Source organism: Melozone crissalis, unplaced genomic scaffold (assembly GCF_028551555.1).
Source record: "Melozone crissalis strain CALT ecotype California unplaced genomic scaffold, PUWL_Pcris_2 ptg000061l_1, whole genome shotgun sequence".
NCBI classification, from domain to species: Eukaryota; Metazoa; Chordata; class Aves; order Passeriformes; family Passerellidae; genus Melozone; species Melozone crissalis.
In genome coordinates, this window is record NW_026535839.1 from 10,736,871 (window position 1) to 10,763,467 (window position 26,597).

A 26,597-nucleotide genomic window follows, 5' to 3' on the forward strand; every position below is an offset into this window, starting at 1 on the left:
GCAAACTGGGATAGTGGAAGGTGTCCCTGCCCACAGCAGGCGGCTGGATTGAGATGACATTTCAAGTCCATCCCAAACGAAACCACTCTGTGATTTTTTTCCTGGAAGTTTATCTTTTGCCCAAGTGACGACCGTGAAAGATTCACAAAGCGCTTTAAACCAAATCTGATTGTTTCCTTGAACTTTTTTCTCATTCGGGAGACTTATTGTAATGAATAAAACAGTCACAACCAAACGTTTAGTGACCTATTGCATCATTTTCCTTGCACTGCAGAGGATGAAACCGCAGTGAGGGGGACTTTGACCAAAATCACACCAAACTTCACTTTTGCGTACTGGTACTATGCAAAAGTACTTTACTACTAGTAAAGGACTGCAACTTTACCAGGGCGAGTAATGGCTCCGAACCCCACTCATAAAAGCATCCACGGGGGAATCCGCGCTGTAGCTCCCCCAAGGCCAGTGGGAGCCGGTCCATCCCTCCTCCCCGGCCCGCCTTGAGGGCGGGCTGTGCCGGGAGGCGGGCTCGCTCCGTGCCGGCGCTGGGGCTCGCTCGGTGCCGGCGCTCGGAGTTGCCGCAGTCCGCGGGCAGGGAGCGCCCGCCGCCGCCGCTATGGCGCACTCGGTGGTCCTGCGTGGCCCTTCGCCGTGGGGCTTTCGTCTGGTGGGCGGTAAAGATTTCAGCGCCCCGCTGACCATCTCCAGGGTGAGCCCGCAGGGGAGCGGGGCGGCCGCAGGTGATGGGGGCGGGCGGGTGGTACCCGGAGCCGGGCGGGTGGCAGCGCTTGGGCTCTTTGCTGCTTTAAATTATTCTGTATGCACTCAAATAAGTGCTCCCCTCTGAGCTTTGCACTGTTTCAGCTGCTTTCCCCAGTGCTACAGCGTTCTCCGTGCTTTAGTTTTTTGGATGTTAATTCATAAGGATCTGCTTTCAAAGTTTTTAGTGTTCGCAGGGTTTGGATTCGTGCCCTGGACTGAGTTCACAGGCTGTTGGGGTTTTTCAAGAAGGCATGAGTTAAGTCAGCAAGAAGTTTCTCCATGCAGGCTGCAGCGTTCTGGGGTCTATGTGGGCTGGTAATAATTACTGTGTAAGTGTACTCACACTTATGTTTGACCTCACAAATATGTATTCTGGAAAATTCTTTGCTAAGACGCCCCAGATAGTTTGAAATAGGCTTTGTGTGTGGATACATGTGCAAACAAAGCATCCCCCGTGCAGGAAGGCTGGCGGCGCGGCGGTGTGATGGCTGGGTGATGGATGAGGTGCTGGGTGTGAGCTGGGCACGCTCCTTGGGGCACTGATGTGTCCGTGCCCTGCTCTGCCTGCCCGGCGTGTCGGGCTCTGCAGCACTGCCCAGCTCCCCTGGGCAGCTGCTGCTGCTGCTGCTGAATTTCTGGAACAAACATTGAGTGCATTTGAAAGGAGCTGTAACTTAAAAATACTGTTGTAATGCGCACAAGCTGTTTGCTGTCTTTTCATTCATCTGCCAAAGCTGTGACAGAAAAGAGAAACCACGAATCCTGAGCTTCAGAGAAATAATTATGGAAGAGAGCGTGTTTTGAAGAGGTTTAGTTTGTCTTTGAGTTCAAACATCTCTATTGCATGGCTTTGTTTCTGTTTCTACTTTGGCCTGTCCCTTTCCCAGTGCTCCAGCGAGGGCTGTTTTGGAGGAGAAGCAGGAGGAGAGGGAAGGTGGGGTGGTGCAGGTGGGGCTGGCTGTGCAGCACGGGGGGCTGTATTCCATACAGCTGGGGGAATGTGCTGTGAGAGGGGCACTCGGCTTTTGGGGTTCAGCCTGAACCTCCTGGACATGGAGAGTTCTATTTCTCCCCTGTTAACATGGCATGTATCAAAAATCTCTTCCCGGCAATTGTAGAAATGTTCTTGTTGTGGAAGTGAACATCTGAACTCAGTGGAGGGAGCCAGTTTTCCTGTTACTTTAAAAAAAACCCAACTGGTTTAATATTAAACAAGAAAAACCTAAGTCTGCTTCTGCCTAGATAGGTGGCTTGCCAAATTTCTTGTTTGATTCAGCAAACCTGGGAGGTGTCAGGAGGATGATTCTCAGGCCAGTCTTGCTGCGGATCACCAGGAGTTGTAATGCAAGAAGCAGATGTAGGGTGTTATGCCATTTGGCAGCCTTTTAAATTGGATCCTTTTTAAATTCTGTTCCCCCTGAGGAGTGGGCTGATGCTCTGATGTGCTGTACTCTTAACAGCTGCTCCCAGAGGGTGGGAAACAAATCACTAGAGTGTAAATCTAGATGTAGGGTGCTCTGCTTGGGCTCTAGTCTCTAAACACAAGAAAAGAGCTCACTTGCTCTGCAAACAGTACCTGAAAATGTTAAAGCTAGTGAAGAATTATCTTCTGCTGCAGCTCCTGGCTGTGGGGATGCAGGAAGGGGCTGCTGGAGGGCTCCCTGGGGAGCCTGGTCTTTTCTTGGTGGTGGCTCTGTGCAACCCTGCTACTGTGCAGAGCACTGATCATGGCTGTTGTGGTGCCATATTCCCTTTTATTCTGTAATTGTCCAGGAAATCTGTTCTTTTTGGCTTTAAATCTTGGCAAGGGGGCTGGGGGCTTCCCATCTCCAGGAATGAGAAGCCTCCATCCCCTTTGCCCAGCCTGGCTCATGGCAGGAGACTCTTGCTAATTGTGGAGACTTTTGGCTGACTTCTGCTTCCCTTCAAAGTGCCTTTCTTCTTTAGTTTCAGTTTTATTTGTTTTATACTAAAATGCCATTAAATTACAAACATCTTTGGAAAAGCAGAAACCCTGCTGGGAGGCAGGACCACACTCTGATTCCCACATCCAGCTGTGGGCCCAGGATGCCAATGTGTGCTGGGTGTGCTGGGCTGCCTGAGGGGTGTGGGATTGCTGTGTCCCACTGCTTGGCCAGAGGAGGCTGAGGATCAAGCTGTCACAAGGTGTTTGGGCTGTACAGCTCTGCAAGCATCCTACCTGGTTATGTTGGGAAATCAGGTGCAATTTGGGATTTCAGGCATCCAAGGCCACCCACATTCAGCTCTGGGTGCTGGAGGCTGGAAATAATGAAAGGAGCTGCCAGGGTGAGCTGAGAAAGAGGCACAGTAGTGTTAGGCAGGGGACAAAGCTGAAGGTGGTCCACAAAAGTATCTTGTGATAATATTGTCACGAGATAAAGGACAGTATAGGGGTTTGCTAGCATGGAACATGCCAATGACCCTGTCCTGCTTTGGGATGGAACTTGCCTCGCTCACAAGGGTTTACTTTGGCCTTTAGTCCCTGTGAGGTGGCAGTGGCTGTGCAGGTGCTGATGGTATTCAGTCTGTCCCTTGCAGCTGTCTCTAATAGGCTCAGGACATGAAGCAATGGTCTTTTTTTCTTGAAAGCAGGTCACTTCTCTCTGTGATTTGATAAGTCTTAAGTGACAAGGGGTAAGGATCTGATTGCTCTGCTGAGCAGCTGATGCTGAACTCTGCCCTGGAGAGGCCAGGGCTCCAGGTGGGGTGTTGTCTTCTTTGGCATTAAAGATAAATGCAAATCCAGAAAGGCATGCTTAGGGCATCTCTCTCATAGAGTCACATGAAAAGTTAGGTATGCTATAGCCACTCTTTTATCTTGTTTCTTCTTGTATATTCAGGAGGACTGATATTAGCAGGGCTGGAGTTTGCTGGGCTGGTTTGGGGGCATGCAGCCCTGAGGGTGAGACTGGTGTGTTGTCAGCACAGGGCACAGTTTGTTTTATAGCCACTGTTACAGTGAGCTAACACTAGGTGTAGGACATCACATCATTAATGGTTACTCCTCCTAATGATATTTATGGGGGTAGGAAATTATCCAAAAGATCTGCTTCAAGTTGACCTTAATGACTGGATAGAGAGTGGTTTTAAGATTTAATTAAATTTCTGGTAGCTGCTTTTCCTTGGTTGAGCAGGCTAATACAGGGTGCTGTGTTTGCCCTCTGTGGGAAAGGGGGTTCCCTGTGGCTCTGACTCCAGTGACAGCATTCCTTTTGACCAGCAGCCATGGCTCAGGAACAAGAATAGGATAACTCACTTGGCTGTTCTCAGTGTTGTGCTTGTAACCACATCAGTGAGTGCTGTGGTTCTGTGTGGGATCACAGTTGATCTATCCCCTTGCCTGGGATTAAAAGATAATCAGTCATTAGCGTAACTGGAGGAGCTGAATGCATTTAATCATTTGAACTTGCTTGTCCTGCTCCTGGAGCAGCTGATGTCATCATCTGCCCAGTTCTGCCAGTGTTAATCTATGCACTTGCTGTTTTTGAAATCATAGATAAATTACTTGGCTAAACAGATAATTGACAAATGGACCAATTCCAGTATTTTTAATGAGATTTTAACACAAGTTTTCCTTTATCTGCTGGCTTCAACATAAGTTTACCTGCTGGTCTCTAGAGGAGCAGCAAAAATGCAAGTTTCAGTTTTGGCTTGGAAATGTAACACAAGAAGGATGAGAAATAATTGGCCTGCAATCCATTATCCAGGTATTGTTTGAGTTAAGGTTGACTTTTAAACTTAAGCAGCTTTCACATTTGAGCAGAGACGTGTCCTGTTAAAGGTTAGGATACTCGAGAAAGAATTCTGCTGAGGAAGGAATTCCAGTAAAAGTGGTTTTGTTGACTCTGTCAGGGCAGCCAGCAAATGCCCAAGTCTGCTGTGATCCTGTGTGAATGCAGAGAGAACTCAGTGGTATAATACCTGGGAGGTTTGTTCTTGTGTGGGTGGGATGGCTGAGCAGAAGGGGCTCCCCAGGCCTGGCAGTAACAGGAACTCCACCTGTGTTGGTGTAGAAGGCAAGGATCAGAGACAGCAGCAAAAGGAACAGGAATTTTGTCTCTGTTTAAGACAAGTTAGGAGGATTTTGATTTCCTTAAGGTGGAGGGTTTTGTTTCATATAGTTCTTATGTATTTGATAGTTTATTAGATGGAAGTGATGCACTCTGTTCAGAGCTCCCAAATGGACTGAAGAAGCCTCTCTGTGTTGCTGAATCCCAAAGCTATGCCCCCCCCTGATTTCTGCTGACTTTTGTTGGGTTTGCTGCCTGTGTGGAGCTGAGTGATGAAAGCTGTCCCTCACTTTGTTGCATAGTAAAGTTGTTACAGTATTTCAAGTGGGATGATTATTTCAAGTGGAAGGAAATACTTTTGCTAGTCAGTTTTTGTTTTTCTCATCACTCCTATAAACTCAGGGCGAGAGGTTTGGGTGTTTAAGTGTGAAGCTGTGCTGGTACAGAACACTTAATCTGAGCTACAGATAAGAACTAACAGAAATATGTCACAAATATATTTGCTGCTGAAGTGTTTCTATCGCTGAGGCTTTGTTTAATAACTGAAAGAGAAGAATAAATGCTTGTGCTGGTTCAGGAGACAATGGTGGTGGAACATACTGGAATGAAAACCTAATACTAATTACCGTAATTAAGCACCCTGATAATCCTGAGTGGGAAAGCAGGTGGAAAGAATGATTCATGTAGATCCATGTAGGCAAGCTCTGACCTTGGGGCAAGTTAACAAAATAAACTCAGCACACCCGTGAAAACACCAGGCCTCTGCCAGGCTGGACAAAGCAGGGTCAGTGTCCCTGGGTATTTGGGATTAGGGATTTTCTTCCTTCTCCCTTCTTTTTGTTTCAAATGGTGGTGATGTCAGCTTCCCTTGAAGATTGAAAGATTGCCTGTTGGGACAGGTATTCAAAATTATTTCATAGAAGTGTGCATTTAAATCGCACTTGATAAAGTGGGTTAAAGGGAATAGTTAGATAACAGGCTTACTAGAACAGCCCTGTTGGTGCAAGAAGTATGCAGGGGGAATTACGTGCAATTATTCTTATTTTCCTAAACTTTTTTTGCTATGTAACAAAACAGATGGTTATAATCCTGGTCTGCCTAAAATTGGGTAAGTCCTCTAATTTTTATACAAATATGTGTAGAATTAATGCAGACCAATGCAATTTAATTTCATTTTTGATAGCTTGAGGATGAAATACATGTCACAGGAAATCCTAGAAGGAGCAATATAGTATTTCTAACTGAATTTGTTTTCCAGTTTCTGAGCTCTCAAAATACCTTGACTTGTGGTTCTCAGATCCCCAAACACTTAGTAAAAACATTTTTATTTTTTAAGTCATCTGTAACCACAGGTTCTCAAGTGTGAAAGAAAACAGTAGCTCTCAAAATCTAGCAGTGTTGATAGAAAAGGTTAAAACAAACAAGTTCACAGAAAAATACTCTGCTTGATTTGTTATCAGTGCCAGATGTGTGCCAGAGCAAACCCCATATCTCACTGAGCTTGTTTGTGTAGTGGGTTTGTACACAGCCCCTAACACCCCACTTGCCCCAGGCCCTGCTAGATAAGGCTGTGTTTGGTTTCTACTTCAGGATTTACACTAAAACTTCAAGCAAACACAGGTTTCACTATGTTACTTAAGCAACAGCAAAGATGTCAAGCCAGTGTGGCTTTTGAGGAACTTTTCCAGCCAGGAGAAGCCCAAAACAAATTCTGATTTCTCCCCATAGAGAACACAGCTGTATTAAAAAAAAATGTTCTGTTCAACAGGATTTCAGCCAATGAGTTTTCCAAACAGCATCAAGATGCCTCACAGCCACACTCAATCCTTCTTGACAACCAGAGAAACTTGCATTCACACCCGTTAAGCCTTAAGTAGTTTTACATATTGTGTGGATTGATAGCAGATTATGTGGCAATGACATTTTACAGCCCAAGCTTCAGAAAACAAAATATACCAGAGTAAAGAAGATTATTTTAAGTTGATATTCTTAATTATTAGATATGGGCAGTGCACAGCTAAAAGAGAAGCTGTCTTGAGCAGCTGACTCCAGGACGGGTTGATAAGAGCAGAGGAGATTATCAGAGGGGAGGTTTGCAGGATGCTGACCCTGCTCTGAATGCTGTTGTCTACCATAAGCAACAAAACACTTCAGAAACCTTTTGCATGTGTAAAGGTTCTGGTCCAAAAGACCAAACCCTGCAAACTACTTGACATTCACCAATAAAGCAGCTGTTTGGCAAAGGCACAAATCTCTTCACTCTGTGATTAACACCTGAGTGTGCTATAAGTATGAAACTTCAGGTATGCTCACCAACTGGATTAAACTTTTTGTGTTGAAGAATTTTTTTTCTCTTTGGAGATCACTGTGTGTACACTTTCCTTTTGATAGGAAGGAAAGTGTCAGCCTGCCTTCCTGGCCAAGAGGCAGATGGTTTGGAAGGCAAACTCTAAGCAATTCCTCTATGTCTTCTGTACAGTGCTTAAGGCTTGTTCCTGAGAAGGGCTCGAGAAGCCCTGCTGCTTGTTGAGGGGTGTCTGAGGGGCAGAACTTCACTGGAGAGCTGGCTCCTAAACCCCTGAAGGAGATGAAGCAATTCAGGCCATAAACACTTTCTGTGATGCTGCTCAGTCTGGTCTGTGCAGAGGTGGGGTCCCTGAGGGACTGGGGTGGTGCTCCAAGCACACCCACACCAGGGGCTCACTGGTGTCCCCAGGGCAGCTCTCCCTCCCTGGCCTTGCTCCCTAACAAGGCAAAGTAAACACAGAGCAGATTTAAGTGTAGTGGCAGCTGTGTTGCTGAGTGGGGCTGTTCTGTGCTGTAGAGCAACACAGAATCTTTGATTTGTCTGTGGGGGATGGAGTAGGGGGCTCCTGGTGGCTGTGACCATGGGGAGCGCTCCCAGAGCTGTGCTGTGTGCCCTTGGGCTGAGCAAGAGAGCTGGTGACAAGATACACCAGGTGATCCTTGTGGATCCCTTCCTTGTTTTATTCAATCCATGTTCTGAGCTCTGCACATGGGTTAGTGACTGGTGCTCTAAAACACATGTCCAGTTTCACTGATTCTCAGCCTCTTCTTTGTACAGAGACCTCATACTTTGGGCTGGGTTAGAATCTGCTCTATGTTTCTAAATTTGGATTTGGATCCATTAGTACTTGTATTCAAAAGGATTTTTGACTGTCTTGCCTTTTGTAATACTTGTACTCTGATTCTCTCCCTTCTATTTTTTTTAACTTATTTTCTCCAGTAGTTAAATGAATTCATATTCCATGAACAGTGTTCTTCATGTACTGGGCTGTGAGCTTATCTAAATAATGTCTTGATACATCAGACTTTATATAAGCAACTAGAAAAATGCAAATGAATTGGCAAGGAATTCAAGGCAGGATCCTTTGAAAAGCTGAAGAGAATCCCTGGAAAGAATGTTTAAAGGGTTTAGGGAATTTATTTTCATTAGTTAATTATTTGACTCTTGGTTCAATTTGTTTTAAAACATGTAGCTATGTAAGATCATTCCCTTCCCCATAGCATGGAACAGACAGGCTTTGTTTAAAAGCTGAGAATTTTGTCACACTGTCTTGAAAGTCTCTCAAAGACTTTAATTGGGTCCTTTTGATCACAGTTGCAGAACAGAGAATTCCCCCAGCCTTGCCTACAACAAACTACCACTGATTTAAGAGAAGAGTGCTGTGGTCTGTGTAGGCTTGTTTGAGATTGCACCTTTTAACCCATTAAATCCTGGCTTTGTTCACTGATGGGATGCATTAGAGTACACCTTTAATAAAGTGAAGATGTGGCAGAGATAAAGCTGCCTTCATTGTGTAGGTGGGAATGGCCTGAATAGGCACCTTTTGTTGATTTGGATAAAAAATTTCTGGGAGAATAAAGACTAACCTAATCTTTCCCATGGCTGTGCTGAGGCCTTGCAGGCAGTGAGGAGCTGCATCCCTCATCCTTCAGTCCTACACAGGTGACCTTAGATGCAGGTTTCTGGGGAAAAAAGTAGAAATAAAAAGGGATTAAGTTAATATTACAATTTAAACTTTTACTAAACTATTGGTTGGTTCAGCTTGTGGTGTTTGCCCAGTTCTGAAGTTGGCTTGAGCAAAGCTGTTTCTGAGTAGAGTCATCCTTGTGGTGGGCAGGGCTCCCATCCTTGTGAGTGCAGGGGGGCAGGCATGGAGATTTCACCCTGGTTTGAATGCTCTCCCAGCCCTGGCTCCCTTCTGTGGCCAAGCTCCAGGGCACATGGTAGAACACTGTGTTTCAAGAGCAAACTTCTCTTGGTGCAAATAATCTTGCTTGCTAAATTAGACTGCATGGCTCCAACACCAACCAATTTAGGTTAAGCACAAGGCAGTTGCCCCAATGTACTTATTTTAATGTCCTGTCATTGTCAGATGCCAGCACTCAGTAAATCCTGGTGATGCTCCAGTGGTCAGATAAGAGAGCTGCTGCTGCCTTTGGGACTATCCCAATCTGTTTCATAGCATCAGAGTTTGCTGTTGGCTGGGGAAGCGGCTGCTGGAGGGTAACTGCCTGAGAGGAGACGTCGTGATAATCCTGGAAAAAGCAGTGAGGAGTATGGTTGAAAAAACCTAATAAACACAGCCAATTTTTAAAAATGAGATAGAGTTCTCTGGTGGATGATTTGGCAAAAGACATGGTGTGGAGGTGATGCTTGCAGTGCTGTCACTGAACCTTCTGTGGTGGCTGAAGAGGTAGAGGGCAGTGAAAGAAGGGCTGTCCTCTGGGAGCTCTTTCTTTAAATTTGTCTTTTTCTTCCTGGAACAATAGAGGGGGTGGAGACAGGCACCAGTATTGGACCTCTGGTATTTTTTGAAGCACAATGCTATGTGGAGGACATGGAAAGATGTCACAAATGAGACATATCCCAAGGGGATTAGGGAGAATAATATTTTTATTAGAAAAGAGGGGAAAAGTTCTGGCTCCCTAGGGGAACAAATCCCTGCAGGACACACCCTCCACAGGCATGCTGTGTGAGGAGGGGCTGCTCTCTGGGATCTGGAGAGCCTGGAGCTGCTTACCTGGGGCAAATGCTCTGCAAACCCCCCCTTGTGCTCTGCTCTACCATAGCATTGCTGGCCAAGTGGTTTGTTTCTTTAGTCTTGTCTGTTTATAAGCTTTCTGAAGCATCTTCATTTTTTGAGAGCGAGAAGCGAGGAAGCAGCTGCTTGTTTATGTGGAGGGGTTAAACTCAGAGGGTTGTTCTTTATTTAATTTTGGGAGAGCAGTGAAGCTGGCAGGCGTGCACGCTGCATTCTCAGAGCGGTGGCCGTGCTGTGCGTGCACGGCTGAGAACACCCCAGAGCTTCTTTGGGCATAAAAGGAGCTGGGAAAGCACTGGTGCCAGTGACCTCCCAGCACATGAACTGCTTCTGCACATATTTCATGCTTGGTTCCTTCCTGCTGAAAATGGAGCAGTGCTAAGGTGGTGGGTAGCACTGGGATCTGCTTAACCATCCCATGAGGATCTCCCCCCAGCCCTGCCGTGGTCCCTGGTGACAGGTCACTGCACTTGACCTGTCCTCTGAGTTGCTTTGATTCACTCACAGAAAACTTGGGGATATGGCCTTAAGCTGAAGTAAGAAAGATTTAGATTAGATATGAGGAAGAAATTATTTCTGTGAGCATGGTGAGGCATTGGCATAGGTTGCCTGGAAAAGCTCTGGTTGCTCCATCCCTGGAAGTGTTCAAGACCAGGTGGGATGGGGCTTGGAGCAGCCTGGGATAGTGGAAGGTGTCCCTGCCCATGGCAGGGTGTTGGAGCAAGATGATCTTTAGAGTCCCTTCTACTCCAAACCATTCTGTGGTTCTGTAAAGCATTCAGCTCTTCTGGATTGCATCCCAGGCTGTGCCTCAGAACTGCTGAGCACCAGGGATGGCACACAGGCAGGGGTTGGATGGTACTCCTGGGGCAGGAAGATACAGAGAGATGGTGTTCTCCCCTTTCTGCAGCACTGGCGTGTCTGTGTTGGGCAGCTTCACCCCAAGTCTGCTGCAGGTGGCTTTGGATTTATGTTGTCCTTTCAAGAGCACAGGGCTGCAGTGACTTGGTGCAGGTTTTCCTTGCACTGTTTTTAGCTTCATAACCTGTCTGATTACTCTCAGATTCGTGTGTGCTTCCTTGAAGTCACACACTCTGTGGTTCTGGCTCAGGGCAGACCTGAGGGCTCTCTGGAGAGAGGCACAAATGATGCCTCTGATCCAAGCTCCATCCCAACACCTCTGTGCACTGCCAGGCTCCAATGTCATACAATCACAGAGTCCTTTGTGGGACAAGATTTTTAGGATATCGAGTCCAGCTGTTAACCCAGGACTGCTGAGGTCACCACTAAGCCATGTCCAAAACAGGTAGAACCTCTGCACTTGGATTCAGGCACAGCACTGACCCATAACCAGACCTGTCAGGCTTTCTGTGCAGTGTTTGGTCTCAATGGCTTTGCACAGCTGTGGGTCAGGAGAACTTAGTCTGCAGTATTTTAAATATTATTCACTAAAATACAAACTTTGGGCCTGACAGACATTACAGTAATGATTCCCAAGCTGTTTAGTCACTGATGCTGTATCTCAGATGAATTCTTGGAGTGCAGCTCCATTTCAAGCCCTCAGTCATCTCCACAGCAAACATAAAATGCTAATATGAAAATACTGCCAAAACAATTTGAAATAAAGCAGAAGCTTAAATTAGGAAACAGCTAAAAGTCCCATTTCTGAACAGCTTATTCTTCAAGGAAGCTACAACGTGGTTAAGATCAGTACAGGGGGAAAAATCCATCAGACATCTAGACAGCACTGAATAGACAAGAACAAAATACAGCTGTCCTGGGTCAAGCTGAAGGTCTGTTAGTCTAAAAGCCTGCTGGCAGCCAGGGATGAGCACTGGGGGAAGCAGATAACAGCAGGCAAGAGCATGGAGGTGCTTCCTTGGAGGTGCTGGTTGAGCTTTAGGTTGCCTTTCTGGTGAGCCTGGCAGCTTCTGTGGCTGTAAAAGGACCCTAATGCCCTGTGAATGGATACAGGGGTCAAAAATCCCCTAACAATGCTAGGGGAAAAATAATCCTGTCCTGGTTTGAAATGTCCTATGTCAGAGCTAATGTGTGTGGAGCTGAGAGCCATCTCCTGTTGTTTGCTCTGAGCTGAGTCACAGGGCAGCCCCCGAGCAGTTGGTCTGGGCGGGTTTGGTGGAGCCAAACAGCCCAGCTGAAACTAATGAAGGGCAAATGGCAAATACTGATTTACTCTGACAATGCAACAAAAGCTGTAACTTGGGCTGCCAGTTCTGCTTAACTGTCAGAAGTGGTTTGGAGCTTGTCAAACACCTTCAGGTTTGTGTTTCTGTGGTGCAGGAGCTGTGCTCTTGCAGGGAGCAGTGCAGTGTTATACTGGGGCTGTTGTGGTAAGACTAAATCCTCTTCTAATTCCCTACAAAAACAGAACAAATTGTCCCTAGAAATGTTGAAAGCCAGGCTGGATGGGGCTTGGAGCAACCTGGGTGGAATGTGCTCTGTGTTGGAACAAGGTGATCTTTAATCCTGCAAGCCATTGTAGGGTTGTATGAAATCAAGATGAAAACTGGGATGTACATATGCATGCCCCCTTTCTAAAAACAACATCTTTTTAATGATGAGCTGTGGTTGGGGGCTTCTGAGCACTGGGGAACTGCCCCACTTGGTCTTACTGCCTGAATAACTACACCTGGTCTGCATGGTTGCTGCCATGCACTGCTGCAAGCCAAGGGCAGGTGGTGGGTACAGCAGTGCTCCTGTTGTCTGGGTTTCTCAAGCAGGGTGGGGCAGAGACCCAGCACCTAAGACAGGGAATTCCATTTGTGTAAATCAAGAGTAAACAGAACCAAAGCACCAGCTTGCTTTAGTGCAGTGACACATGAAGAACCAAAAGTCAGGCATGCCATAACTTCTCAGTTGATAAAATGTGTTTGGTTAGCAGATGCTGTGAATAAACTGAAGAGGAAATTAGAGGGAAAGCACATAGCATAGAGTTTAACCAGACATGTTTACCTGTTCTGAATATGCCTTGCGTCATTCTCTATTACTGTAAAATTAAAACCACATTTAGAATGATGTAAATGAAATGGTAATTTCTCAAGAACCTCTTTTATGGGCAATAGGATTGGTCTCGTTGCTGACCACAAACTGTACCTGGACCTGTCATTAGTTCCTCAGGAAAGAAGTTAGAAGTTTTATAAGGTTCTGGCACTCTGACAAAACCAGAAGGAAAGAATTGTGGAGGCTTAAAGAGCTGTGTGATATTTATAGAACAAAATCATGGAATCATTTAGGATGGAAATGATCTTAAAGATCCTCAGTTCCAGCTGTTACCTCACCACTGCCAAGGCTACCATTAAACCATGTTCCCAAGTGCCATATCTGCTAAATCCCTCTGGGGCTGGTGACCATGCAGGGCTAGAAAGAGACAAGTCATTTGGATGTCAGTGCAGAAGAAGTGATGTCAAACGTGACCTCTCCCCCAGCCAGGGGATGGTGGTTAACCAGAGGAGGGTTTCATGTGCTGCCTAGGGACAGACTCTTGCAGCATCATGAAAGGCCTGCAAGCCAAAGGAGTGTGAAGCATCTCTCTGGAAAGAGCACACTGCATTTATTTCAAGCAGGAGACAGATGTGAAGAGGGTACCTGGTCACAGAGTGGCTGGCGTTGACTGAAATTCCTTATTTCAAAGAGAGTTGTTGTAGGGCATGGCCCTTGGAGACCTGAGAGCTCTGACATCCAACCCCAGATAGGTGCTGTTCGTGAAGAGAAAACACATAATCTCTAGAAATATCTTTCCCTTTACCTGCATCTTACTCCAAGAAACTGGACTTCTTTTAAAAAAAACCCAGCATTCTTTTAAGTAACCCTTTCTCTTTTTTTCCCCCAGATTAACCCTGGCAGTAAAGCAGCCATGGCAGACCTGTGCCCAGGAGACATTATTCTGGCAATTAACGGAGAGAACACAGACAACATGACACATCTAGAAGCTCAAAACAAGATCAAAGCCTGTGTGGACCAGCTGCTGCTCTCTGTGAACAGGTTGGTTCTCTCTGATGTGCTCCTATGTCAGTTTTGCTCAGAGGGCTTTTGGCTGGCCCTGGAGCAGAAGAACTCTCAGGCTGGGTTCTTGGGGCATCCCCATGGCCTGGGTAATTGTTCTGTGTTTTCAAAAACAGTAAAACAAAATGATTTTTAATGGTTCACTGATAGAAAAAGTGGGTTCAGTTCATTTTTACATGTGGATTATCACTTGTACCTTGTAAGGCTTGTTCAGGCTGTGGCCTGAGTTGAGTCTTTGTGGTTGTGTCAACTCAAGCAAGAGTAGCGTGGGAATCAAAATGTCTTTTGGACAAACCCTTCTGCTTCATTAACAGCCACCCATCATTATAAGCATCTGTTCAATAAAAAGACATTTGAAGGTCCTGCCAGATTCGCTTTTAAGGGTATTTCAAAGCAAAATGAAGGCATGAGTTTGGTGTTGGGTTTTTGGTTTTTTTTTTTTTTTTTTATAGTTGGGATGTTTTGTTTGTGTTTTGTTTGTTTTTATAGTTGGGGTGTTTTAGGGGTTTTTTTGTTTGTTTGTTTGGTTTCATTTTCTTGGTCTCTTTTTGGATTTCTATTGGAATTAATTTTATAGCAAAATCACAAATCACCCAAGCAAAATGAGCACTCCTTATAAGGTTCACAAATGGCTAATAGTATCTGGCATAAGTTAAAATAAGTGAATATAGTTTTCCACTTCAGATTAAAGAGGCATTTCCTGATATAAAGAGCTATCATTTACTGTTTATACTTTTCTTGGAAAACCATGTAGCTCTGACTGGATGCCTGGGCAGTGGGGAAGGAGCGCTGCCATAAATGGAGCAAACCCTTAGGGATTCCTCATGGTTCTTCAGACAGGCATCTCTGAGCTGCCTGGCTGAAGCAGAGTCCCCTGAGCTTAGCCCATGGTGTACGGATGATGTGGCTTCAGTATTACAAAAGAAAGAAGATAAGAAAAGCAAGCAAAACCCCTTCAGACAGGTGGAGTTTCCCATAGCCAAGGAGGGCATGGTTCTGCTTTCCATCTGGAGCAGCTTTAGGGAGACTATGTGATTTTTCTACCCCCAGGAGGACCTGTGCCCAGGGCAGGACCAGGGTTTCCTTCCTGACTGCCTGCAGGCTGCTGGAGCTCTCCTTGGAAGAGGTGAAAATCCAGAACAGGAGGTTCTGGTGAGCCACCAGCTGCTGGAGTGGTCTGGCAGCAGAGCAGCTTCACTGGGAGTTAGAACCATGTTTTCCTGAAAGCAGCTTTCACCTGCATTGTGGCAGTGTTTATTCTCACGGATGAGGGTTTCTGCTGTGTGGATTGATGGACTGAATTCCCACCTTTGCATTTTAACCCCTGATATCAACTGGTGTTTGTTTTTTTGGCTCAGACTGGACCCTTGAATATCTCTGTGTGGGTGCATCTCCTCTCCTAGGTGGTGATTCCTGCACAGGGCAGAGGTTGTGGTCACAGTGGTCACAGCGGTCACAGCACTGTTGGTGTGTGCCTTGCTGGGGTTAGGGATGATCTGTCTGCTTGCTTTCCCTTTCCATGCTCATTCATGACCTCAGGGTGATCTGGAAGATGCTGTGTGGAGGATCTGTGGCTTCAGGTTGTTTTTCCCAACTGCACCTAGAGAGGTGTGGATATTTTTAGCAGTGAGACCTTGTGGTGTGTCCAGAGGAGGTGAATTTTCTAACAGAGATGTTGCTGGTGGTCGCCCAAAACCTTTCAGTGGTGCAGGGTTTGTGGGTGACATGATTGACCTTTGCTAAGCAGTAGGATTGCAATGGTTTTGTCAGGCATTAAAGTCTTTATAAGCACAGATTTTAAAGACTTTTGTGTCTCATAGGTTCTACAAGGCAGGAACAGATGGTGAAGTGAGAAGCTGTTCAGCTTGGGGTGGCTCCTCTTGGAGGTAACACTGCTTGGTGGCTTCTCCAAGGGCAGAACTGACCTTGGCTTTGCCCAGAGGTGACCATAAGAGTGGCATTTCTCTTGACAGGAAAAACTGAGTAGTTTGTTTTTTTTCTGCAGTAGGGACAGCAGCTCCAGTGGTGAGCTTTAGGTCTATTTTTAGTTTGGCCCAAAGTGAGTGCACAGTGACTTGGTTCTTGGATTTCTCTCCTGTCTCCCAAGTGACCTGTTGGATCCTGTTGCCCAGCTGTTAGTCATTGCTGGAAGCACATCTGGCATTCCCTCCTAGTGTGAGTAGATCCCTGCTTCAGGATCTGCCTCCTAGAACGTGGCGTGACCTGGTACTGCTCAGGGAGCCGTGTCCTGGGGCAATAATGAGGGGTTCTGTTGGTTTGTCTGCATGTCCAACCACTGCAGTTTGTCACAGCTGTGGATCAACACCCTGGACCCTGCTCTGAGGCTGAGCTTCAAGAAAGCCCTGCCTGTGGTGGTGTGGGTTAGTATCTTTTGCTTTGGGCAGAAGTTGCTCTTCAAGCAACATCTTTTCTGTATGCTGCCTTCAACAAAATACAGCTTGCAAACCAACACAAAAGATTTATTTTTAAATGTGTTTGTCTGAAATACATTTGCAATTAGAAGCTTGTTTGTTGCATGTCTTTAGTGAGGAGCTGTTTTGTCAAAGCAGGATTCCTCCAGCCAGGCATGAGGGAAGGGGAGGGCAGGGAGCTGTGCAGTGCTTCCATCCCCCTGGTGCTCTCTGGACTGCTTCATTCCATGCCCCTTCTCCATCAACCCTTGACATTTTGTGTTACTGAGCCAAAGAACAAGATGGGTTTTGTTTTCAGTCTCTGGTCAGTAAATGCCCTTAGACATAGGAACTTCAGTAGGAAAACATAGGAACTTCAGTAGGAAAGTCAGAATGTGGGGAGAACAAGAAAGGGGAGTTACTGAGTGGCCTGACCAAGGCCAAGTACCATGCATCAAATAAAGGCAGCCATAAAATGGGGTTGGAGCTGTGTTTTGCTGAAATCACTGCTTGAAAGTACCTAGGGTGTGGGATGGGAGACCTCGTGGCATCACTGTTCCTGCTGACACAGACTACCAGGAAACCCTTGGCAGCACTGTCCGGACCTGCCCATCTGTGCCAGAGGGCCAGGGCGAGCCCCACAGTTTTTTCTGAGCCTTTTGTCATCTGCCAGGGAGGATGAAGGCTTGTGCTGCAGCTTTCCTGAAGAAACTGGCCCTATGCCCACATTGGGAAAACTGCTGGCAAGGGGGTGTCACAGGTTTTTGAGCATGCTGGGCTCCATGGCTCTCCTGTGCCCCTGGAGCCCACAGTCAGTGTTGGTGTCTGTGAAGCTGCCCCTGCTCTCAGGCTGGACTAGCAGATAATTTTCTTTCAAATCTCTTTGTCCTTTATCAAACCCCCCTTGAGGGGGTTTTACTTCCTTCTTCATGCCTTCCATTTTCTGCCTCCTTTCCTGGCCAGAGCCCTGACCTCCCTGAAGTCAGTGGGTGTTTTTTCCCTGGATCTTTTGGATCCTGCTTTTCCCCAACATGTGAAAGCCTGTCTTTGGGCAGTGAAAGGCAAAGCAGCACAGTGGCCTTACTGTTCTGAAACAAAGTGGAAAATCCTCATTGCTTTACGAAAGGAGTTGATTTATGTAACTGATGCCTATGTGGGCACTGATGTAAGATGTGAGGAATTACTTGGTGTGGGCACTCCTGGAACACGGGCTGGATGTTCAGGCTGTGGTTAATGGCTCCAGGATGGGAGGCCAGGAGTTCACATGGGCTTAGTGAGGCTGTGGGGAAGGCAGTGATGGTGCTGATAAAGATTCAGCAGGATGGTTCAGGCTGCTCTGGTGATAAATTAGGCAGCTGTTCCATCATCATCTTCCCAGATGTTGAATCTCAAGCCAAGGTAGCACGAGCTGTACTTTGCCTGCCTTAGTGCAGGAAGGGTCGGGCCAGTTACGTGGCAGTTGGTTGGAGAAAGATCCGGGGTGTTGAGCAGCGCCATGAAATATTACTCACAAACACCTGGTATAAAACTTGTTCTTTTTACTCACTGTGAAGTTGCTTCCAAGTTACACAACAAATTCCTTAAGAGGCAAGGAGTGTGTTAGTGTGTTGTGCCAGGGGAGGCTTCAATTTACTGTTAGGGAAAATTTCTTCTCTGAAAGGGTTTTCAAGCCCAAGGACCTCATATCCCTGGAGGGATTTAAAAGACATGTGCATGTGGCACTTGGGGACATGGTTTAGTGGTGGGCTTGGCAATGCTCAGGTAGCAGTGGGGCTTGATGGTCTAAGAGGCTTTTTCAACTTTCACATTTTTATGATTTCCAGTCCAATCCAATTCCAGCCCTTTGGTTTGGTGACAGCCCTGGGGCTATTGTGCACAGGGCCAGGTGGGTGCTGGACAACTGGGAGCATCTGCCTGGCCCCAGGTGCAGCCCAGAACCCCAGGGTAGTTGAGATGAATTTATTTCCTGACTCTGGTGTCAAAGAATAAATCCTTAAAGATTCAGCTTTGATTCCTTCTATCGAAACTAAATCCTGGAAGCAGTTTGTTCCCCCTTGGTTTGGTGTGTATGCCACTGCTGAGTCTGCCTGGAGAATTGACTAAGAAGATTATCTATTCCTGTTCTGTGCAAAAAGAAGGAGTTTCTCTGACAGTCTCTGTGTAAGACAGCCCAGTAATGAATCTGCTGGACATGTAGCCCCAAAAGGACCTGGAACCTCACGTAGTTGATGTTCCTCCCATCTCCTCCAGTTCCTGGGGATTTTACTGGGGTCTGTTAGCTGTAAGCAGCACAGGCAAGCTGCTGGAAGATGGGAAGGATGACAATGTATGTTCTCAAGTTTCCAGTAAATGTACAACTGAAAAAGTGAATCACAGCTTCCCCTCTGGAGCTCCTTGAAGACTATTAGAGAGGAAACCCGGCAGCTTTCCAGAGCAATACACAATGGTTTCAGCTGAGAGGAATGAAGGAGGAGAAATCCTGCAGCTTCTTCACAATGACTGAAGGAGCTGTGTCCTTTGGGGTGCTGAGCAGAGCTCAGCTCCTGTGCTGCTCAGCTGCCCTGCAGAGGATGGATCCAACACCCCACAGTTATTGGGGGAAGGTTCACAAGCCTGGGAAGTTTGAGGCATCAGCTGTAGCTGCTTCTAGACAGAGTTCAGCTTCTGGAAGGCTGATGGCCATATCAGTGGTAACAATCAGCTGTGAGCACAGAGATGTGCCACAGTGGGAGGTGAAGAGCAGTCAGGAGGTGGGCAGGACCCTGGAGTCACTCCCAAAGAAAGGGGGTGAAAATAGCAATGTGATTATTCGGTGGTTTGCGGCTGCAGGGTGACAGCAGTGACCTGCATCCAGGTTGGCACTTCCCCAAGTGATAAATTTTAGTTTTTAGGGGATGGAGAAATAAGAAATTTGGTAAGACACAGGAATTCTTGCAACTTAAAAGCAGCTTGACAAACTTGAGAGTGAGGCTTGCAGATCACTACCAGGTGAAAAAACATTCTGGTAAAATATGTGAGCATATGCAAGTAATCTTTTGAGAATGACTGAGACTCTTAGAAAGCAAATGGTGGGATAAAAGGTGTCTGCAACTTTGGTTTTTTTAGTGATGTCCTGTTTATGGGTCCATTTCCTACGAAGCCCTGTGTGGAAGGCCTTGCACGAACCTAGGTCAAGTTATTTTTCTTGGGATTGTCCTGGATGCCATTAAGAGAGCAGAGTGGTGTAAGTGCAGGGTAATGATTTCCACATAACTGCCTTTAATCCCTTATAGCACATCTGAGAACACTTTTCCTGTCCTTGAACTGTAAATTAAACAACTTGGAACATTTGAGTGATGCCTGATGTGTTGCCTGTGACGTATGAGAAATGTGTTGGGATTTTGCTGTTGCCTAAACACAAAGCTCTGACTGTTGGTAGGGTGAACCTGCTCCTGGGGGGGTCTCAGGGTGACTGCTGGCCCCCAAGTCCCCGCTGCTCTGGGGCTTGTTCTGGGGGTACAGGGGACCCCCCTGCTGCTGGTCCTGCTGGGACTGTGAGCATGGGATGGATGTTCCTGGCAGCTGGGGTTGGAGTATGAGCTCCAAGCATCAGCCCTTCCTGCAGTAGCTTCTGTAGCATTGTTCTCTCAGGCAGAGTAATCTCTTAATTATTTTGGATTATTTCAGATTACATAGTATTTTGCTGTTCCCGGGGAAAAGAAGGGGTCTCTCTGTGTAAGCATAAATACTCATTAAACTTCCAACTTGACTTTCTTTTTGGTGAGGCTGATGGTTCTCCCATTCACCTTAGCTTTGCCTTTCAAAGTGCCAGGTGGAGCCCAGATTGTGCTGTATCAGTTTGTTTCAGTGTAGTTCAGGTGGAAGCTGGGGCTGATGTGAGCCTGGCTTTGTTCACACTGTTGCTGGAAGCTGTCAGAGTTGGTCTCAGTTATACCAAGAACTTCTTGTCACTCTGCAGAACTGATAGTGAAACCTTGAGTTTAATCATTAAAGCATTAACCATGAATGGGCTTCTCCATGTAAACTGAAGTCTGTCCACGTCTGTCAGTAAGTGTAAACATACCCATCATGCCTTTTGGAAAGCACAGGTTTATTTGTTTTCTGCTCAGACAGTGTGATCTCTGTCAGGGATATGGGGAGCTGGGTGTGCTGGCAGTGCTGGTGACTGAATGCCATACCTTCACACAGAATGAATTTACTGCTATTGCTCTTATCTTCTGCAATCAGAATCACTTGCTGAAGCTGTGTTCTTATTTACTGACAGGTTGAAGTCTTTGGGATGCTTTAAGCTGTGTTTGGATGTGGGCTCCAGAGCTGAGAGGGGGAAGTCATCATGGACCCTCCTCAGGGCACTGTGAGCTCCCCTCAGGCTTGCTCAGTGCAGGGGAAAGCACAGAAATAATAATGGTGATCCCTGCCAATGCAATTAGGCATTTCCATTGTTCTGGGCCTCCAGATTTGATTTTCAATGTGGAAGCAATGTACACAGCACCAGATCATGGCAAACAGCAAGTGGGGATTGCTGGGAATGCTGATGTTCCTGGGAGGAACAGTTTCCTTTGTCCCAGTTGGACAGACTAATTTATAAGTGAATTGTCCCAGCCTAAAATCAAATAATAACACTAAAGATAAATTACCAGAACAAGATACCTAGCTATGAGAGTAATCACTCCCTGTTGAAAAAGCTGTACTAGCAGTAGTGAGGCAAAAAAGCTGAAATCCTCAGGGGCTGGATCCAAAGTGTGTTCAAGTCAGTGGGAGTCCCTGCATTTGGTAGGTTTTGGGTAGGTTTGTAAAGGCAGCTTTGTATGTTGACTTGTGTAGCTGCAAAATACCAAAGGTAAAAATCTCCTCGAGAATTCCTGGGTTAAAATCATGCTCCTTATTTGTCAAACTTGGACTCTGCAGATAATTTAACTGAAAGCAAACATGGTATGTGGCAGGGGTGAGAGTCCACAAAGGATGCTTGGATGCATCTGTGCCCATGGAACAACAGCTATTTTTGTGAAGTGGTGCATGTACAGAGTGTGATGATAAATAGAACAGTTTCCATGTTGAAAGCTTTATCTTGAACTTACTCGAGTTTCCATCTTCCAGCTTAACCTTCTTGCATCCTAAGAAATCTGGATGTACCTGCTGGACCTTGCCCAGGCCCCTGGGACTCCCTCATACCCTCAGTGCTGGAGATCACATTCCAGCTGTGTCCCCAGATGCCTTTGTGGGGAAAAAATGATCAGGCACATGGAAAATCTTTGGACAGTGACAGTATTCTGCTCTGCCTTGGCAGGACTGAAGATGCATTTGGGAATGGAAACTGTATTTTTAGGGCTTTTTCTATCTGGCAACTGTTGAAAGGGTCAGGATGATTCATACAGGGTGGTGAAAGCCTTCTCCCTGAAAGGTGTTTATGGAATTCCTGATGTGGTCTAGTACACAGGCCTGCCAGGGTTTGCATGTATATATGTATATATATAATCTATACATATGTGTAATCAGAATACTTTCTGGATTCAGGGCCAGAATAAAGGGACAAAGCCAGGAATGTGCAAAACAGGAGCCACCAAGAGCCTGTGTTCTGATTTCTTCAACCAAAATGAGTTTGTCTCTTTAACCTCAACCTAAGACAGAACCTTGTAGTTCAAGGATGGTTTTGAGCTTTAATAGAATGAAACTCATCTTCTCTATTTATCATTGTAATGTTTCTGAGGAAAATTTTGCACAATTGCAAATATAATATAAACCTGCCAAGGAATTAATAGATGCTATATATATATATATATTTAGCTTTTTCTTTTTTATGGCTTGTTTGTTTTGTTGGTTTTTTTAAATTTGTTTAATTTCTTTTTTGTTTTGTTTAAGGAGCCTGTTTCTTTCTTTGGGATTTTGGGTTTCTTTCTTTGGGTTTGGTTTGTTTGAGGGGGAGCACTTTGATTTGGGCTTTTTCAAAAGCAGTTCAAGTAGAGTTTACCTTATTTCCTACTGCAGATCTGAAGGGAAGACCTGGTCCCCCCCTGTCCTGGAAGATGGCAAGGCTCAAGCATACCGGATCAACATCGAGCCAGACCCACAGGTATGGCAGCTGCAGCCCTGCCCCACTCTGCTGCTCTCCCAGCTTGCTTTGGGGGAGAGGACATCCATGTCTGGAGGCTGGAAAGCCCTGTGCTCTGCCTGTGCTCCTTCCAGAAGTGAAGGAGTTTCCATGTGTGATGTTGAAGTTCTCTGCAGGTCTATCTGTGCTTTTCTTGGGCTGGTTCCCATGGTGATCCAGATCCTGAGCAGATCTGGCACAATCCCATCTGTGTCATTGCCTTCCAGCCAGGCCAGGCTTTGCTGGATCAGCCTGCTGGGGACACAGGGTGGCTGGGCAGCACTTGGGGGTGGCATCCAGCACTGACCCTGTGAGGCTGTGACCAAGCTCAGAGTTAGTGTTATTTTGGATGGAGCTCTTGGGAGTCCTCTGACTGTCCAGTGCCTGCCCTTCCCAGGGTACAGCATGTCCAGGGTCTGTCTGCATCTGCCTCAGCTGGTGTGCCTCTACCTTGGCTGCTTCCAACATCTGCTGCGCCCTCCCAATCCCATGACACCTCCCGTGATGGTGGCTTTCTTTTCTTTTTTTTTTTTTTTTTTTTGGAATGTTCTCATCTTTTGTGTTGTTTTGGTTTTTTTCTCTCACTCCTTCTCTCTGTTTTGCAGCTTCTCTCTTTCCTCTGTCCTCAACTGTGTTCCCTGGAGCCTTCTACCTGTATCCTGCCCTGCCTTACCACCCTGTCTCCTGCAGCAGCCAAGTGGTGGATGGAGCAGAGCAGGTCTCCCCATCTTTTCTACCCATCTCTGATGGCTTGTTAGCAAGGTCAGAGGTGACTCTCATTCTCCTTTGGCTTCTTGATGGAAAGAGGAATGGGGTTTCTCTACTCCCTCTCTTCTTATAAGGTACCAGATTGTCAATTTTTGCATGTGCTGGTCCACGTTGTGGAGATATCTGGGGAACAAGGAGGAGACCAGGAGGATAGATGGGCAGAGGGCAGCTCCTGCTGTCTGGCTCCCCCTTGAATGTGTGCTGGGCTGGTGCCCATGCTGCCAGCCTTCCCAGGGCACCCAAGGTCATGGATGGCAGGGCTGGAGCCTGCTGAGGCTTCTCACTGCTGTAGGTTGGCCGCCCCTCCCAGGGCAGGGCAGAGGCCCTGGGGCTGCCTACAGCCTTCAGAACATCAGAGTCTGTCAGTTCAGGCTGACAGAATCCCCCATGCTTGCTCCCAAAGCATGTGAGCTCCCTTTGGCTGATGCTGAGTGTTCAAATATTGCTCAGATGGCGGTCTCCTCCACAGAGGTGGTTTATGTCATATGCTTTTCCATGCTTTTTCTCCAGCCCTTACAAAATGCCTGTGTGCAGGGTCTGCTGGTTTAGCTCAACTGCTCCTTTCCAGAGAGGCTTTTAGAATGTCCTGATGAGGGCTCCAGGGTGTCCCCTCAGCCCTACCTTGGCTCATTTCAGAAGGATTACAAGAGCTGCAAGGGTGGAAGAGAGGGAATGATGCTGTAAGGAGCAAAGTCTCCTTCAGTGAGGAATGGAGAGAAAGTCCTGGCCTCAGAGAGCCCACTGAGTGATCAGGATGAGGGTGAGATCCCCCAAATCCCATGAGAAATGGACCAGAGTGTGAGGCCATTTGGTCTGTTGGCCATTCCAGCGATGAGGAGTTTGCAGATATTCTGCATTTCTGCCCAGGACAGCAGGCAGAAGCACAGCACACCAGCAGCAATGGCAGAGCTGCCTGGTACCACACACCAGCAGCACATGGGGCTGTTTGTCTTTCCTGCCCTGACTCACAGCACTGGCTGATGTGTGAGCTTGGGCCTTGCATTCTGGCCATGTTTGCTTCATTTATCAATTACAGCCATCTTTTCTGACAGATATTTTTTCTTACTAGGCTTTACCTATGAATAATATTAAATGAGGAACAAATGTGCAGCAGTTCCACTGCCAGATACAACTTCCTGAGGTTTAATGCAGATTGGATTTGAATCTGACTATTAATATATGTTACATATGGATCTTTTTAAAAATTAGACAGTTTTATAGGATATAATGAAGGGGATAGGGATGAACTATTCTATATCCAGACCTACACTGAAACTATGTAAATCTGGGGAGTAGGTAGGCAGATGTGTTTGTGGTAGGGCACCAAGGTGTGTGTGAACAAGGGTACACAAGTACAGGCAGCAGATTCCTGATCTTGCTCTTTTTTTTGTGCCTATATCCATGTGTTGTCTTCCTTAGTGGCTTTTTGGGTTTCCCAGAGAGGAGGTGAAGGTGGTTCCATGCACACCTCCAGGTTGCTGTGCTGGCAGCCAAGGTGTGTTGGATGACTCTTCTCCCTAAACTGCCTCCAGTGTGGTTCATGCTGGCAGCCTGGAGCAAATGCCAGCAGCTGTGCATATCTTATCAGTGTTATCACTGATGTCCTCTGACCTGTGTGAGGCTGAGGGTCACCATCAGCTCCCAAAGAGAGCCAGTCTTTGCTGCAGGTGCCAATCCCCTGGGAGCAGAGCTCACAGGCAGGGCTGGGGTCCCTGTGGAGCAGTGCCAGGTGACCCAGGGCTGTCCTGTGATGTGTTCATTCAGCCCCTCTGGCAAAGGCACGTACGAGATTGTGAGAAGGAAAAATCTCATTGTAAAGTAATAACTTGGCTCAATATGTGCAACCTTTAGGTGCACTTCCTTGCATCTGGAAAAAAGCAATCTGCTTTGAAACACAGGGAAAAATTTCTGCTGGAATTCTGCCCTCAAATCACAAAAAGAGGTTGGGGGTTTGTCCCTGAAAAAGGTTTTGAGATTTTTACCCCAAGTAGCCTTTGCGGTAATAGGGAGCACCTATCCTTTCTTCTTCCAGGTTTTGCTCTGTATGCTTTTTCATCATACTGGACAAAGATCTGTTGAAAATCTTGACTTATGACTACAGTAACTCTTGCCTGAAACATGTGAGCATAAGCAGAATGCCTTAGTCTGAATGATTTGTAGGAAAATCTGTATTTCTGTTATTACAATTTAGGTTTTTAGGTGTAATCTTTGTATTGAAGGCAGTGAAATTTGTAGTTACCTTCTGTGCAAGAGAACTTGGAAGGTGTGGAGTAGCTGGTGAGTTTTCCTCTCCCCTTTTTCTAAATCTGTTGTGGTTTCTCAGTTGAGCTTTCTGGTAAACCCCTACTCAGAGTCCAAGAATGTGATCAATCCTCCTTACTAAAACTTTGGTTATTGCCATGACTGTGGGAAATAGCTGCCCTCAAACTGTAGAAGCAGGAACTGGAGAGCTGCTTTTTCACAATTAGCAGGAACAGCACTGAACAAGATGAGTGAGTCACTTTGGGGAAATATTATTTTTAAAAGCAGACTTTGGTTATCAGTTGGTTTTGCTAGATGAGTCTGTCCTTAGCAGGAAGGACCTACAGAGGAGGCCACAAATGCAGTGATGCTCAGACTTGCAACCTAAAGAAGGGCTGCCTGTCTGTTGGACCCAGAGATGGGTGGAGGTGGGACCTACAGGGATGCTGGGCACAGCTCAGAGCTTTCCATTTTCAAGATTTCCATCACTCAGACATGACATCACTGCTGACATGTTGGGATCCCCAGTCTCACTTGGCCTGGTGTTGGTGTCCTTGTGGGCACTGGTCCCAGCCACTCCTCCCCAGCAGACAGGGGGAGTGGTGGCACCCATCCATCAGTTTCTGGAGATCCCATTGTTATTGGCTTCCTGTAGCATGGGCTTGCTAGTCAAAATATTGCCATGCAGTGCTAATAAAAAGAGAGGATGTTTGTTTTGTTGTTCATTCCCAAACTGCCAGAATTGGCAGCTCTTTGGCCCAGGGGGGCTGGAAATGTGGGCTCTGGGCTTTGGGGACTCTGTCAGTGCTAATTGACAATAGATCAAGTGTGTGGGTGGGAGAATAATTGCAGCAGAAATTAAATTGGCAGCACGTAGCCAGAGCTGGAATAGAATTCAAGTCCTCCCAAACCTGGATGCTTGGCTGAAATAACTCCATGGGATGAAAGGCTGGGTTTCCTCTGGCAGTGCAGACAGCAGAGGCACTTCCCACAGTTACCCAGGGGAATGGTGTCCTGGTGCTACTGAGCTAGCAGAGCATCCCCATGTCATTCTCAGGGGATGGATGAGGGAGGTGCAGCAGCACTCTTGCTCCTCTCTTGTGCTCTGTCCTGAGCTTTCCCATCCTGACCCCCTGACAGGGAGGGTGAGCTCTGGGCAGTGGAGAAGAGCCACAGCCCCGGGGGAGCTGCACAGGAACAATGAGAA

General features: G+C 46.6%; 1 protein-coding gene across 1 annotated transcript in view; it reads left to right on the forward strand.

Moving 5' to 3' along the window:
- Positions 1-553: 553 nt before the first annotated feature.
- Positions 554-26,597, forward strand: part of PDLIM4 (PDZ and LIM domain 4) — a 42,856-nt gene continuing 16,812 nt past the window's right edge. The window contains exons 1-3 of the mRNA XM_054288100.1: positions 554-706; positions 13,710-13,861; positions 22,279-22,363. Coding sequence (XP_054144075.1) covers positions 614-706; positions 13,710-13,861; positions 22,279-22,363 — 330 coding nt within the window. The 5' untranslated portion in view covers positions 554-613. The remainder of the gene's footprint in view (positions 707-13,709; positions 13,862-22,278; positions 22,364-26,597) is intronic.